The sequence below is a fragment of the Channa argus genome, chromosome 9 (assembly GCF_033026475.1).
Source record: "Channa argus isolate prfri chromosome 9, Channa argus male v1.0, whole genome shotgun sequence".
NCBI lineage: Eukaryota > Metazoa > Chordata > Actinopteri > Anabantiformes > Channidae > Channa > Channa argus.
This window is the reverse complement of record NC_090205.1, coordinates 8,611,055-8,623,685: the sequence shown is the minus strand read 5'-3', so window position 1 is coordinate 8,623,685 and position 12,631 is coordinate 8,611,055. Positions and strand designations below refer to the sequence as shown.

Genomic DNA, 12,631 nt, shown 5'->3' with positions numbered 1-12,631 from the left:
GCATGTCTTCTACTTTTCTTCTGCCTCTATGATTTTCAAGCAAATTCATAAGTAAACTGTGCTCACTCGTTCATGTAAATGACTGCACTTGATGTAAGTGAGAATATTTTGACTTTTCATTCATGTGTCTATAATTTGTAAAGTACGTCCAGCTTCACTCTGGTCTTTGCCCACCTGTCAACAATTTTATTATTCCTCAATGTAGGGTTGGCTACATCCAAGCTCTAATCAGCTGGAAAAACCTCTATCTCTGATACACAGTCCTTCTACTCTGTTTGTTTGAGTAAATAAGAAATATCTTTTCAGAACCTCATAAATATTCATGACTTTGATCCTCCTCTGCCGAGCACTTCTTATTGCTAAGAGGCAACTGACAGCTGCTACCTGACAACTGTATCTTGATCCTGCCTTCTGGGTTGTCTTGCCAGTGCAGGTGGATGTGATTCTTGTTTGACCTACACAGCCCGGGGGCGAACAACATAAGTACGACAGCCAGGGCATGAAAGCCGCTTGTGTTGTCAGTAGGTTTTAAGAATTTACATGACACGTAACCCAACATGAGAACATTTCAAGGCTACAGCTGGCAGTTGTTTCCACTACGGCTTCATCTGTTGATCATGCTTAAATGATGAATACTTAATGGACAGTTGATTTGTGTATTTTATTGCTTATACTGTACATATGCAAATTCATATTTTGAATACTATTGTCCTAGTTGTCTTTCATCTTAATTCATGAGTGGCAGGGTGGCAATTCAAATACAATGTAGAATGTTTAATATGAAATACAGGTGGAGTTTCAAGTGTTGCCAAATGAAGTTGGAGGGATGTCGAGTGGTTTATTTGATTTTGGTTTAGCTATTTCACTGTAAAAAGAACAGTGGTTAAAGTGAAACTCAAACAGAAATGATACTGCTTGAAATTTTGTGATCAAGATGATAAGCATCGTATTTAGAAGTTTCTGAAACGGCAGCATGTCAGTGTGGTGATAAAACATAGATTAGACAGCAGTAAACCAGGGGTGGATAGATAGAGCAGCTGCAGGCCAACACGCACACATATACACGCACGCACACAATCACGGTAGAAGTCAAAGAATATATGATGGATGCTCTGCTCGGCCCTCTCTGCAGTGAATGATGGACTGCTTGGTGTGTTTGAAGTTATGTGTGCATGCATCTCAATGTGTTGCGTTTTCTGCGTGTAGCTGTGAACATTGTTCCAGCGTCTTTGTGGGTGGGTGCATTTGCTTTTGTGCAGATGCCAGCACATGTGTGTGGGTGAGCCTAAGGGCATCTTATACACTACCGTGGATCCTGACAACATACCTGTGACAGTCGGGGATGATCAAGCTGAGATGATGGAGGCTTTTGGCTCTTTCTTAACTTCCCACTCTGAAATTGTCTAACAGAGTCTGATGCATCAAAGTTCTCATGTCAGAAAGTTCACGCAGCTGCAGTCTTAAGTAGCAGATTGCACATAGTTTGAAAACCTTATACAAACACAAACTGTGTGTAGGTACAAAATTGTTGAAGTCTGCTGTTCCTGCCTACTAGGTGTGTGTCAATCATTTTAGGAACAAAAGTAAAGTATCTTTTATCTTTTATGATATTTACACCAACGCTGCTCAAAATGGAACAGAAAACAGAAATAGCTTTTTTTATCAGATAAATAAAATTTTAGCTCAAAACAGTATCGATGTTTACGTATGTAACTTGATCAATGTTGAATTCCAATTTTTTTCGATCTTTCCAGTATATTTTGAAGTATTGGTTAGTATAAAGTGGCCCCGTGGTGCAGGGGTTTTTAGCACTGTTGTCTTATAGGAAAATGTTTTTTTTTTTTTTTTTCTACCCACCAGCAGGAGCTTTTCTATGTGGAGTTTATATCTTCTTGCATTGGTTTTCAGTGTTTCCACATTTTATTTTAATCTTTTTACCCACGTTTAGGCCGTGTAAAATCAACCTGGCATTTGAAACACTGAAATTGTCCAGTCACTGTAGCTTAGGTCTTCAAAAAGGCATGTTTCCTGCCCTCTTTAGAAATCAGCTGCATTCTGTTCTCCTGAAGAGATCATTCCTGCAAAGATTAATTTGATTATTATGTAAATTCCCTTTGGAGGTATTCTAGTGGGCTGTCTCATTACTCTAATTTCCTCTCCGTAGTCCCATAATGGATGTGGAAAATTATATGCAGACTTCAGAAATGCTAAATCCTGCATGACTCTCATCTTTTCAAAACCCTTTACCCTCCTAATATAGAAAATTGGCAACTTTAAAGATTTCCATCTATTTCCAGTTTACAGTTTGTTTGGTTTTTTTTTTTCCTCTTTTGGCTGCCCACTGCCTCATTATGCATTCTGAGTTATGGCATCCTTTTTCCTGCAAGCAGAGAGCCCTTTATTAATTTACCTCCTTGTCCATTTTACTATCCAGGAGGAGCCTGTCTGGGTTCAGTGAGCCCTAACTGGCCTCTTGACTCTGAAGTCATGTTTTTAAAATCCCCAAAGTCTCGGAACCATGCGACTCCAAAACATAAATGGAGCCTCCAGGCTATATTTCTGCACTTGTTGCTCTTTTTCGATTTCATCTGCTGTGTGTTTATATATCATTTAGCAGTGAGCATCGTGTGGAATACAAAGCAGCAGAGAACTATTGTGGCGCAAAAGAGCCTCAAAGGTTTTGGGGAGGACGAAGAGGATAAGGATGTTGAGGAGGAGGGGGGGTATGGGTGTTGATGACTTTTGGTTTGGCTGTGGTTGGTTTGTTTCCTGCATGAAGGAAAGCAGGACATATTCAGCATGGAGAAATAATTGTCATTTTATAGTCCACAAAACGTTTTTTCCCCTCCTCTTGCAAAACTTTGCATTCGCATCTTAAGCGAAAATTCTATTGCAAACTAACTTTTCAACCCTCTGTAAAGACTGGGTAGGTGGTTTTAAAACCACAAACAACAAGCAAGTCTTCTTTGTAGTGCACAGTCATTCCTGAGAGAGTAAAAGCCTTTATCATAATCTTCTGTTTTTGTTTCGGGTAAAGTTTTGAATCCGGACTCAGAAGAAACATTGACAGTAAAGTAAATGAACAGCTGCACATTAGTTTATACAATTCGAAATACAAAAACTGTCATCATCAATAACCTCTCTACTTTATACAAATCTGCCAACCTGTCAATCTACACTAAATATTTTTTGTATCCATCATCGTGCGAACGTGGTCAATTTGTGATGGATGATCTTGATCTTTACACAAAGCCCATCTGTGTATCTTCATGAGTGACCTCAGTTTTCTTAAACAAAGGCCATGGTCATAAAGGAGAACTTCGCCTCGTTAATTATAACGCTGCATTGACCTCAATTAAGATTGATTAAGGCCATAAGAGTCTTGCTGGCCTTTGTCTCCCATTTCATCTGCAGCACTGTCCTGCTGATGGTGGCACCCACAGTAATAGGCTGTTAATATGATGAACTGTCTGATGTTCACACTGATGTCCTCTGAATGTGGTCATGCCGTCACTGACACCCCACGTCAGATCGTGACACCAGTGATCAGTTGAATTTTCATTTGTGGCTGGTGTCCAACCCTTATGGTTCATCATAAACTTATCACAGTGGGTTGAACTGCTCGACGTCCCCCACCAACACTGTGTACGCCTTTCCTATGCTCTTGTTACTAGAATAACGGTACGTATAATTTAAATAAAAGAAAAATAGGAGGTGTTAATACAACCACAATTTCAAAAACGTTGGGAAGATGAATGATTTGCAAATCTCATCAACCCATTTTATTCACAATAGAACATAAACCACATACCAGATGTTGAAACTGAGACATTTTATCATTTCATGTAAGAAATGGCTCATTTTAGCTCATTTTGAATTTAATGGTAGCTACACATCTCCGAAAAGTTGCAACAGGGTTGATGTTTACCATTGTGTAGCATCCCATTTTCTTTTAACAACTGTCTGTAAATGTCTGGGAAGTGAAGAGACTAATGGCTGGAGTTTTAGGAGACAAATGTCCCATTTTTGTGTGATGCAGGATTCTAGCTGCTCAACAGTTCTGGGCTTTTGAAAAGGGTTTTCTATTAGTGGGCAGGCCAGATCAGCTCTCAGACTCTTCTCCTGCAAAGCCATGGTGTTGTTCTGGACGCAGTATGTGGTTTAGCGTTGTCTTGCTGAAATATGCAAGACCTTCTCTGGATGGGAGCATATGTCGCTCTCAAACCTCTATGTACTTTTCAGCATTGATGTTGGCTTTCCAGATGTGGAAGCTGCCCACACCATAGGCACTAATGCACCTCCATACCATCAGAGATGCAGCATTTTGAACTGTTTGCTGATAACAAGCTGGATGGTCCTTTTCCTTATCAGTCCACAAGACTGTGTTCATAGACAGTGATTTCTGGATGTGTTCCTGAGCCCATATAGTAATGTCCAGTAGAGAATCGTGCCCATTTTTAATACAGTGCTGCCTGAGGGCCTGAAGATCACATGCATACAGTCTTGACCTTCGGCCTTGTCTTTGCATAGAGATTCCTCCTGATTCTCTGGATCTTTTGATAAGGTCTTCGCAATTTAACTTTGAGGAACATTTTTCTTAAATTGTTGCGCAATTTTCTGGTGCAGTTTGTCATAGATGGGTGAACCTCTGCCCATCTTTCCATTTGAGAGGCTCTGCCTCTCTGAAATGCTCCTTTTATACCCAGTCATGTTACTGACCTGTTGCCAATTAACCTAATTGTTTGTCAAATGCTCCTCCATCTGTTTTTGATTTGCAGCAATTAGTTTTCCAGCTTTTTGTTGCCCCTGTTCCAACTTTTTTGAGATGTTCAAATTCATAATGACCTAATATTTTCCACAAAATAATAGCATAAAGCATAAACCCAGCAAGTTGACTTTCAACTTGATTTGTATGGTTCTGTTTTGCAGAATACATATATATGCATGTTATAAAACTTAGCTTATTCGTCAGGGTCAAAGCCCCTTCCTGTCAAAAACCACAATATTACACAAACAGTGGGCCAATCTGCTTTGCTGGATGTAAAGTTTGTGCCTCATGAAAATATATTGCACATGTACTGTTGACTTTCTTATTTAAATATTTGCTCAGCCACAGTTAAAGGTAATGGTTATTCTTAGCCTGTTTTGAAAATAGACTATAGCCACTGTATTATTTTATTTTTTGATAAAAGAAAGATGTCACTCACTGCAGCAGTCTGGCTAACTGGTGTGTTTTCCTGCAACAATGGAGGCCGATGGCACAGAATATTAAGCTAAAGCGAAGAGTATTTGGAGAATATTGGTAGATTTGCTATGTTACACTGACATAATGAGGGGTGAGCACCGCAGTTGTAAGTACCACGTACGGTGGAACAAGGTCTCTTATGATGGAGGTAAAAGAAGAAGGACAAAAAAAAAAAACCTATTCACCACAATCAGCCCTTCCTCTCCACGAGCCTAATTATCAACGTTTAAATAACTTTCCAAAGTGCTTCAGCAATCAACATGAAAGCCAAATATTCAAATGATTTAAAACAAGTGGCATGAGGATATGACAAAAATGATCAAAAGTAAAATTTCTATAAATTTGTTAGATTCACCTTTAGTTCCTAGGAAACTGGATGCACACTGTATTATAGAATAGTTACTAGACCTGCCATTCAGATTGGGTCAGACATCACTCGTCTTTAGTGATCGATGCAATCTAATATTCAACTTTAAAGCAAACCGGTGATGTGAGGAGCCTTTAGAATCGGAAAAAAGTTTTAACTTTTCTCCTTCCTTTTTATCTCTTCCTTTTATTTGCTGTAATCTTCTCTCTTCATCCCCCACCCCCCTCGGTCGTTTCCCTCCTGTCAGCTTATCGCTCAGCAAAACTTTGAGCGTATATCCTTCTAACTTTGCCTCAGGTGTGTCCTCAGAGATCAGAGGCTAGCGATTGAGATGCTTGTTCATTTTTACCACATCACCTGATTGAATAGCCCAACTCTACATTAACATTCTTTGAAGGCTGTAGACCCTAACACACACACACACACACACACACAAACACACACACACACAAACACACACACACACAGTGCATCTCCACCTTTAAATAGAGCAGTCTTTGGTGTACATTTGAGAAAACAAGACGGAGTTAGACAGAGAAGACGGCAGGTCAGATAAACACAACTCCATTAACCCGCCTCCACACCAGGTCTCCCCCTGTCCAGCTCACACACTCTTGATTAATGAGGCTGCTTCAGGAGTCTCGGCACCTCGCTGCCAACACCCTCACCCAATCGCTCACCTCTCTTTTGCCTCCGTTTATCATTTGCTTTAATTTTCACGCCTCAAAGTCCACATTCTATCTTCACATGGAAGACATGAAGCATCGAGCATACAAAGGTTTGTGCCTTACAGCCAAAATTCATAATTTACCACAAAAAGAGGCTGCACTGGGCCGTAAAAGGCCCCAGTCTCTTCATGCATTGATCAGGTACTTTCCTCAAGCCAACACAGCTCATAGACAACATTATGGAAAGCTGGCTGACTGGAATCGAAGTCAAGCTGGTGTGAGTTGAGCCACATTCTGCTCTCTTGGTTCCAGGGCTTTGCTGTGTGTTACGACCCAATTTCTCTATATTTAGTCTTGGCTTGTTATCAGAACACAAGGAGCTGCCTGCCACCACCACATCCTCTGCCCTGGTTAAGAACTCGTCTCTCACCAAAGGTCTGTCAGGATAAAACAGCTCAGACGTCCAACTTCACAGTGAGGGCCACCTTCTACATTTGAGCGAGGGAGTTTATTGATGTGGGCCTTGCGTGTGTCTGGTGTGATTGAGTGTTTGTGCAGGCGTTCATACAGAAAGAGTGCGTGCATCAGAGTCTGAACTAGAACAGGTTATTTGTCTTGTGCTTATGAGTTAAGTTGCCCATAGTTCGGTGTGGCTGCGAGCTTCCCACCTGACCTCCAGATTCAGCATTATTGCAGACAGCTGAAGCACCTCTCCAGTGGGTAATGGAGCTTGAACAGAGCTGAGAAAATAGAACACCTCATTCTGCACCATGTTTAGGTTCAAGTGTAGGTCAGTGATAATGGGGTACACTCCCAATATCAGTGAATTATTCAGAGTCATTATAAAAGACAGCTTGGGAGGCTGTTCTTATTTCCAGTATTATATGTCAGGAATTCTTATTGATTAGCCATTAGTCCTATAGGATACTCATAAATTATTCAATGTCACTTCATACCCTCACTCAACTTCAAAGTCTCATTAGGTTTGTGAGTGTATGTAGATAACTCATATTTCATTATTAAGCACCATGTGGCCGTACCATTTGTTGTGGCGTGTTGTTGTAATATTTTCCCTCTAATTAATAGTATCTAACAGGCAAAATGGGCCTGTATCCACACGGGCTTCTACTGCAGAATAATGTGTTTCATTACAGTATGTGTTTCTACGCAACAAAGGACAATTGGCTGAGTGTTGGTGTCCAGATACTTGGCTGTATAGTGTACTATAGAAGAGACAAAGAGGGAAGGATGAGGGGAGAAAAGGTTGAAAAAATGTGAAGTCGATAAAGTTTTCCACAGTGGATTGTGGTGGCAGACTTGCCATCACAGCACGATCTGAAGCTAAAAATGTAACTTGAAACATTTCTTTCTCTCTCTCTTTCTGTTTCATCCAGAGCTGTCGTGGCTCAACTGGTGTGTAACCGGCTCCTGTCTCTTCAGCCTCGTCCTCATCCTTTTCTTCAGGGAGTCTTACGATCGCCTCTACCTGGATGTCTTCGTCTCCGTGTGACAGTGCTGAGGACAAATGCAACACAACGTAACAACGATGGACTGAATACATTTTATTATTGCACAGAGAAGAGGAAAAAAGGGAGTTCAGGGGAAAGTAGGACACTCGCACTGTTAAGTGTGTAATGTACAATTTTAAGATGTAAATATACCTGTTTGTTGGGAACAGTGATGATGTATTGCTGTTGTATGGCTGCCAAGAAGAACCACGAGTGGTTCTGCATCAGCGTTTACACTATTACGTGATCGACTCGATGCCACGTGACTGTCGAACGCATCATCACCTGTTTTTAAATGTGATCTCTGTTTGTATGTGAACAGATTGTTTTTGTTTTTTTAAGATGTTTACTGACTGTAATATTTAAAACAGTTCTCAGTTTCTCCACCTCTCAGCCCTGTTCTGTTAACCTTCCTTGAACATTTCTATAGAAAACTGGACTCCAGCTCAGTAATAAGTGTCGCTCCCCCCAACAAGGAAGGGGACAGCTTATTTAGCCAATCAGCAGGCGTGGCTGAGCTGAGTCCGTGCGTACACTCAACTGACCTCCTGGCATTTTAATGCTGCTCCAAACTGCAGGCTGTGATTCATTGGAGAGACTTAACTGACCCGACACTATTAAGTGACCTGTGATACTACCTGTCATTGAGAAAGAGGTACTTAAATCCCATTTCATCACCCTCTCAAGACGAATATTATGCAAACTTTATTACCAGATAAATCCCGGCTAGAAACTGAGGCTAAGATTTCACAAATATGCACTTTGTTCCCCTATCAATGAACTGTCAATGTGGAAGAAAATGAGTTCTCTGAACACGTTCACATTTCAGCCTTTTTTGTAATTAATTGTGTGCAATGCTAGGAGATTTGCTTTTCAAGCTAACTATATAATGTTATTTGTCTTTTTTTTCAGTTTTTAATCATTTGTGCCAGTATTTATTGGAATCTCAACACTACACACTATTAACATCCAGTTAATCAGAAACAGGATGTTTGCTAACCACAGCTGAGGTTCACTGAGGGAGATTGTTTTTTTTTGATACAGACTGAGAATTACGTCAAGTTGTAATATCCAAGCTGTTTCTCCAAAGCACCAGCAGGTGTCTCTGCTCCAAAACTAAGTCCACTGATAAAACGTTGGTGGGGAAAGAAAGGGAAGTTGCTATCTTCCTGGATTCTCTCACTGGTGAAACTGGAGCTGTGACAGAAAAGATCTGGAGAATATAACCACAAAAGCAAAGAAAAACATGCCACTCATAGACAAACCTTTTCTCTACCTTGAGCAAGACTTCTTTTTGTGTCTTTGTTGAGCACAGGGGCTATAAGGAGCATATTCATGTGATTTCCTCTGGGGTTAAAGGAAGCTCTGTAGTTAGTTTCCTGGTGCTTTTTGTTTTGTTTTGTTTTTTATCTTGTACAGAAAATGTTGTCTTTACCTGTTGACATGTTGCCTTAATTGCCCAGTGCAGTGAATTCAGCCTCCCTCTCTTTCACACTGTGACTCTTTGTCTTTATATACTGTTACAGGTCATTTTCTTCTATTCTGCAGCTCACACTCTTATTAATATTCTCGTCCTGTGGAAAGGAAAATGGACAAATGTGACTGTTGAATTATTTCCAGCACCTTATTAAAATGAGCGTTTTAAAAATAACACTGCCGCTGTTGTTGATTGACTAATGAAAGTTCACCAAGTATTGGACATGCACCTCTCAAATACTGAAAGCTTTTCTTCTGTACTTTTACCTCATACTGTTTGATATCACATCCAGTGAGCGTAGACCCAACACATGTAGTTAACTGTTTTGCTTCCATTATCACAGCTGAGCTCCTCATTCAATCTTTTGTGTGACTGCAGTGCCATTATTTGCTCTCCAGTCAGTGAAAATTTTATCTGTGCTTCGCTTCAAATTGATTCCTCACAGAATGACTGCTGAGCAAATTTGAGAGTCTAGGAAGAGGCTTATTCTTCATTATTATGTTGTGTACAACTTGTATAACTTTTTTTTTTTGGGGGGGGGGGGGTTATCAAATCAACTTCTTGACATGAGAATGTGGACATTAGCTCCTTCTATGAGCATGATTTCTTTAATTTCTTTTTTTTTTTTAATATGCTGTAGCTCTTCCATTAGTTTTGTGGCAGATTTTGAATGTGATTGAAACCAAGGCAACAGAGGCTGAGATCTGGAGTTTTAGTTCCTGAAGGTGACGCTCCAAAAATGCTAGATTCTCCAGTTCACATTGTGTTGCTTTGAGGGTTTAGGAGGTGGCCACATCTTTGAAACTCTGCACCTCTCGTTTGAAACACAGGCTTCCTGTGGGAAAAGGGAAGCTTCGCTATTGTGCAATGTTCTCGAAGTTCCCCCTGAGACACCGATGATGTCCTAGAACAGACTGAGTGGATCATGACAGGTTAACTAATTTTGATGTGTAAAATTGGCGAATTTCATTTAATTTATCAGTGCGCACAATGCACATTAATCAACATTTCCATAAATGTGTCAGAGTTGGCCAGATGGCAGCTGCATAACTTTGGCAAGAGGTCCATTTCCTCTTTAAAGCTGCAACTGCTCATTGATTTGACACTATGAACATTGCTCTATCTCAGCATGAACATTTGGAAAGATTTATTTATATTATCATTATTTACAAATTCATGAAAAGATTTGTGTGAGCTAGTGTCTGGTTTGTCAATTTCAAGGAAATTATCTGTAAAAGATATTATTGGTAATGGACATGGAAAAGCTAGAAATAGGATAAAAATGAGAAACTGCTCATTGTATTTACATTTTTAAGAAAACTACTTTGTTACAGAAGACAAATCACAGTAATTTAAAAACAGACAGTTTTTATGTGAAATGTTTCCAGAAAATTACCTGGACGTTACAGGGTCACCATTTTGGTCATTAGACATTCACCTGTTCAACTCTTTCTAACTCCTTTAATAACTTTTAACCCCATCAGAACAATATAATTAATCTTTAAAATTATTGTAACGATTTTGCGTTGATCTAAGTTATTAAAAATGTATCTGTCTATTAAGGACTGATGGAAGTTTTTGGATCACAGGCTCTGCCTGTAGAGAGCAGATTACGTTGTGCTGCAATGAGGCCTCAACTCATTTGCTGTTTTATTTTGGCAGCACAGTAACATTCTCGCACATCATCCCAAGGCAGGAGTCGGAAAATCTCTCAAGGGACATGCAGAAATCTGTTGTTTTCCCTACTTTTCTTTCTAAGGATAAAAACTAGATGAACATGTGTGACCTCACTGTTTTAAACCCTCCAGTAAATGCCTGCATGTATAGTCCCCTCCCCCTGGTGGCCCAGCTGGGAATGAGCTCATGCTCTGTTACTGATGAGAACCAACTTCTCTGGGGCAAATCTGCATGCAACAGACTGTCGAAGGCTTCAGTCTGGTTTTAATTATTACCAGTGGCTCTGTGTGTGAATGAAAGGACACTGAGATTAATTTTACCTCATCTATAAAATTATTTCGTTCTTCTGATCATGATCCTTTGAACTAGTGCCATTCAAGCTGTCAGCAACTCCTGACCTGAGCCAACACTTTTGTCAGGAATCCAAATCCAAAAGGACAAGAAAAATAGCTGCATGAAATTTTGGCCTTGCGTTTGATCAGATTGGATGGTTTATTATGGGGTGTCTTTCGAATGCACGGCATTTATGAACTAGGCCATTGGCAATGAATCCACTGTTACTTATGGTGATCTGTTTGGTTTTAGAGGAGCAGTCCCATGCACTCATCTCAAACCCTGCAGTAGAAAATAGATGTGTTTATTCTGTTGTCACATTTTTAGCTTTTTCCTTCTCTCTTCTGGCCAAGTCAAAATCAAAACAGAAAATGTCCAGTTGTGCAAATAAATGAACAATGTAAACATGTTAGAGGACAAAAAAGAGAGGTTACTAAGGATTCCTTTTATTGTGGGTGTGTCTCTTTATTGGCCATAAATGTTCCCAGAGAATAGTTGTTGAGTTGCTTCAAATGGGCTTCTGCCAAATACTCTGTGCTGTTTATATAAGAACTATTGTTTTTCAATCAAACTAACAAACAGCCATTGTTTTGGTATTATTGTAAAATATGTCCTGGAGATTTTAATATGTCAACAAGAACTCTGGCGTAAGGTTATTCTGCAACAAGATACTCTATACATAAAATGTACACACACTCACTGACCACATCAGGTACATCTGTACAATCTAATGCAATTCAACTTAAATTCTGCTTTACAAGTTTATAATTTTTCAGTTTTTAGGTTAAAACTGTCAGAAAGGAGATAATTCTACCATGCGTTTAGTATTGGGGGTTCTAGTGGGTGGTGGAGTCGTGCCAATCACACCTTCAAACAGACCACGGGAAATCTTCACTTGCTGAAGTTTAAAATTCATGTCAGACACAGAGAATCTGCACGAAGCAGCTTCGACTCACGGTGGAAAATCTGATTAAATCCCTTTTTATCTAATGTGGAAATGACTACAACAAAAGGATGCATTTTATTCACACAGAAGCATGTTATTACGGAGAGAAAAAAAAAACAGCTTTCTTTGTACAATGAGGCCTGTGTGTAAGCAAATACGCTCAACTTCTCCAACAAGCGCGGGACAAAAGAGGTGGCTGTGTTTTCTTGTCAGAGAGAGATAAGGTAATGATGCATACATTTCCCACTGTTCACAGACACAACACTAACTGTTTATTAACAGCCTTGCAGCAGGAGTTCAATTCCAATTTCTTCCTTTGGCTTGTTGTCATTGTGGGACGTGCTATTGTAGCGGTTTGCGTTCTCATGGGAACAAATGGAGGCACACAAAGAGAAACAATAGTTTTCTTT

The 12,631-nt window shown here is 39.9% G+C and overlaps 1 protein-coding gene across 1 annotated transcript in view; it reads left to right on the top strand.

Moving 5' to 3' along the window:
• The window catches only part of slc49a4 (solute carrier family 49 member 4), a 37,031-nt gene extending 27,590 nt beyond the window's left edge, over positions 1–9,441 (top strand). The window contains exon 9 of the mRNA XM_067515245.1: positions 7,675–9,441. Coding sequence (XP_067371346.1) covers positions 7,675–7,790 — 116 coding nt within the window. The 3' untranslated portion in view covers positions 7,791–9,441. The remainder of the gene's footprint in view (positions 1–7,674) is intronic.
• Positions 9,442–12,631: the final 3,190 nt, after the last annotated feature.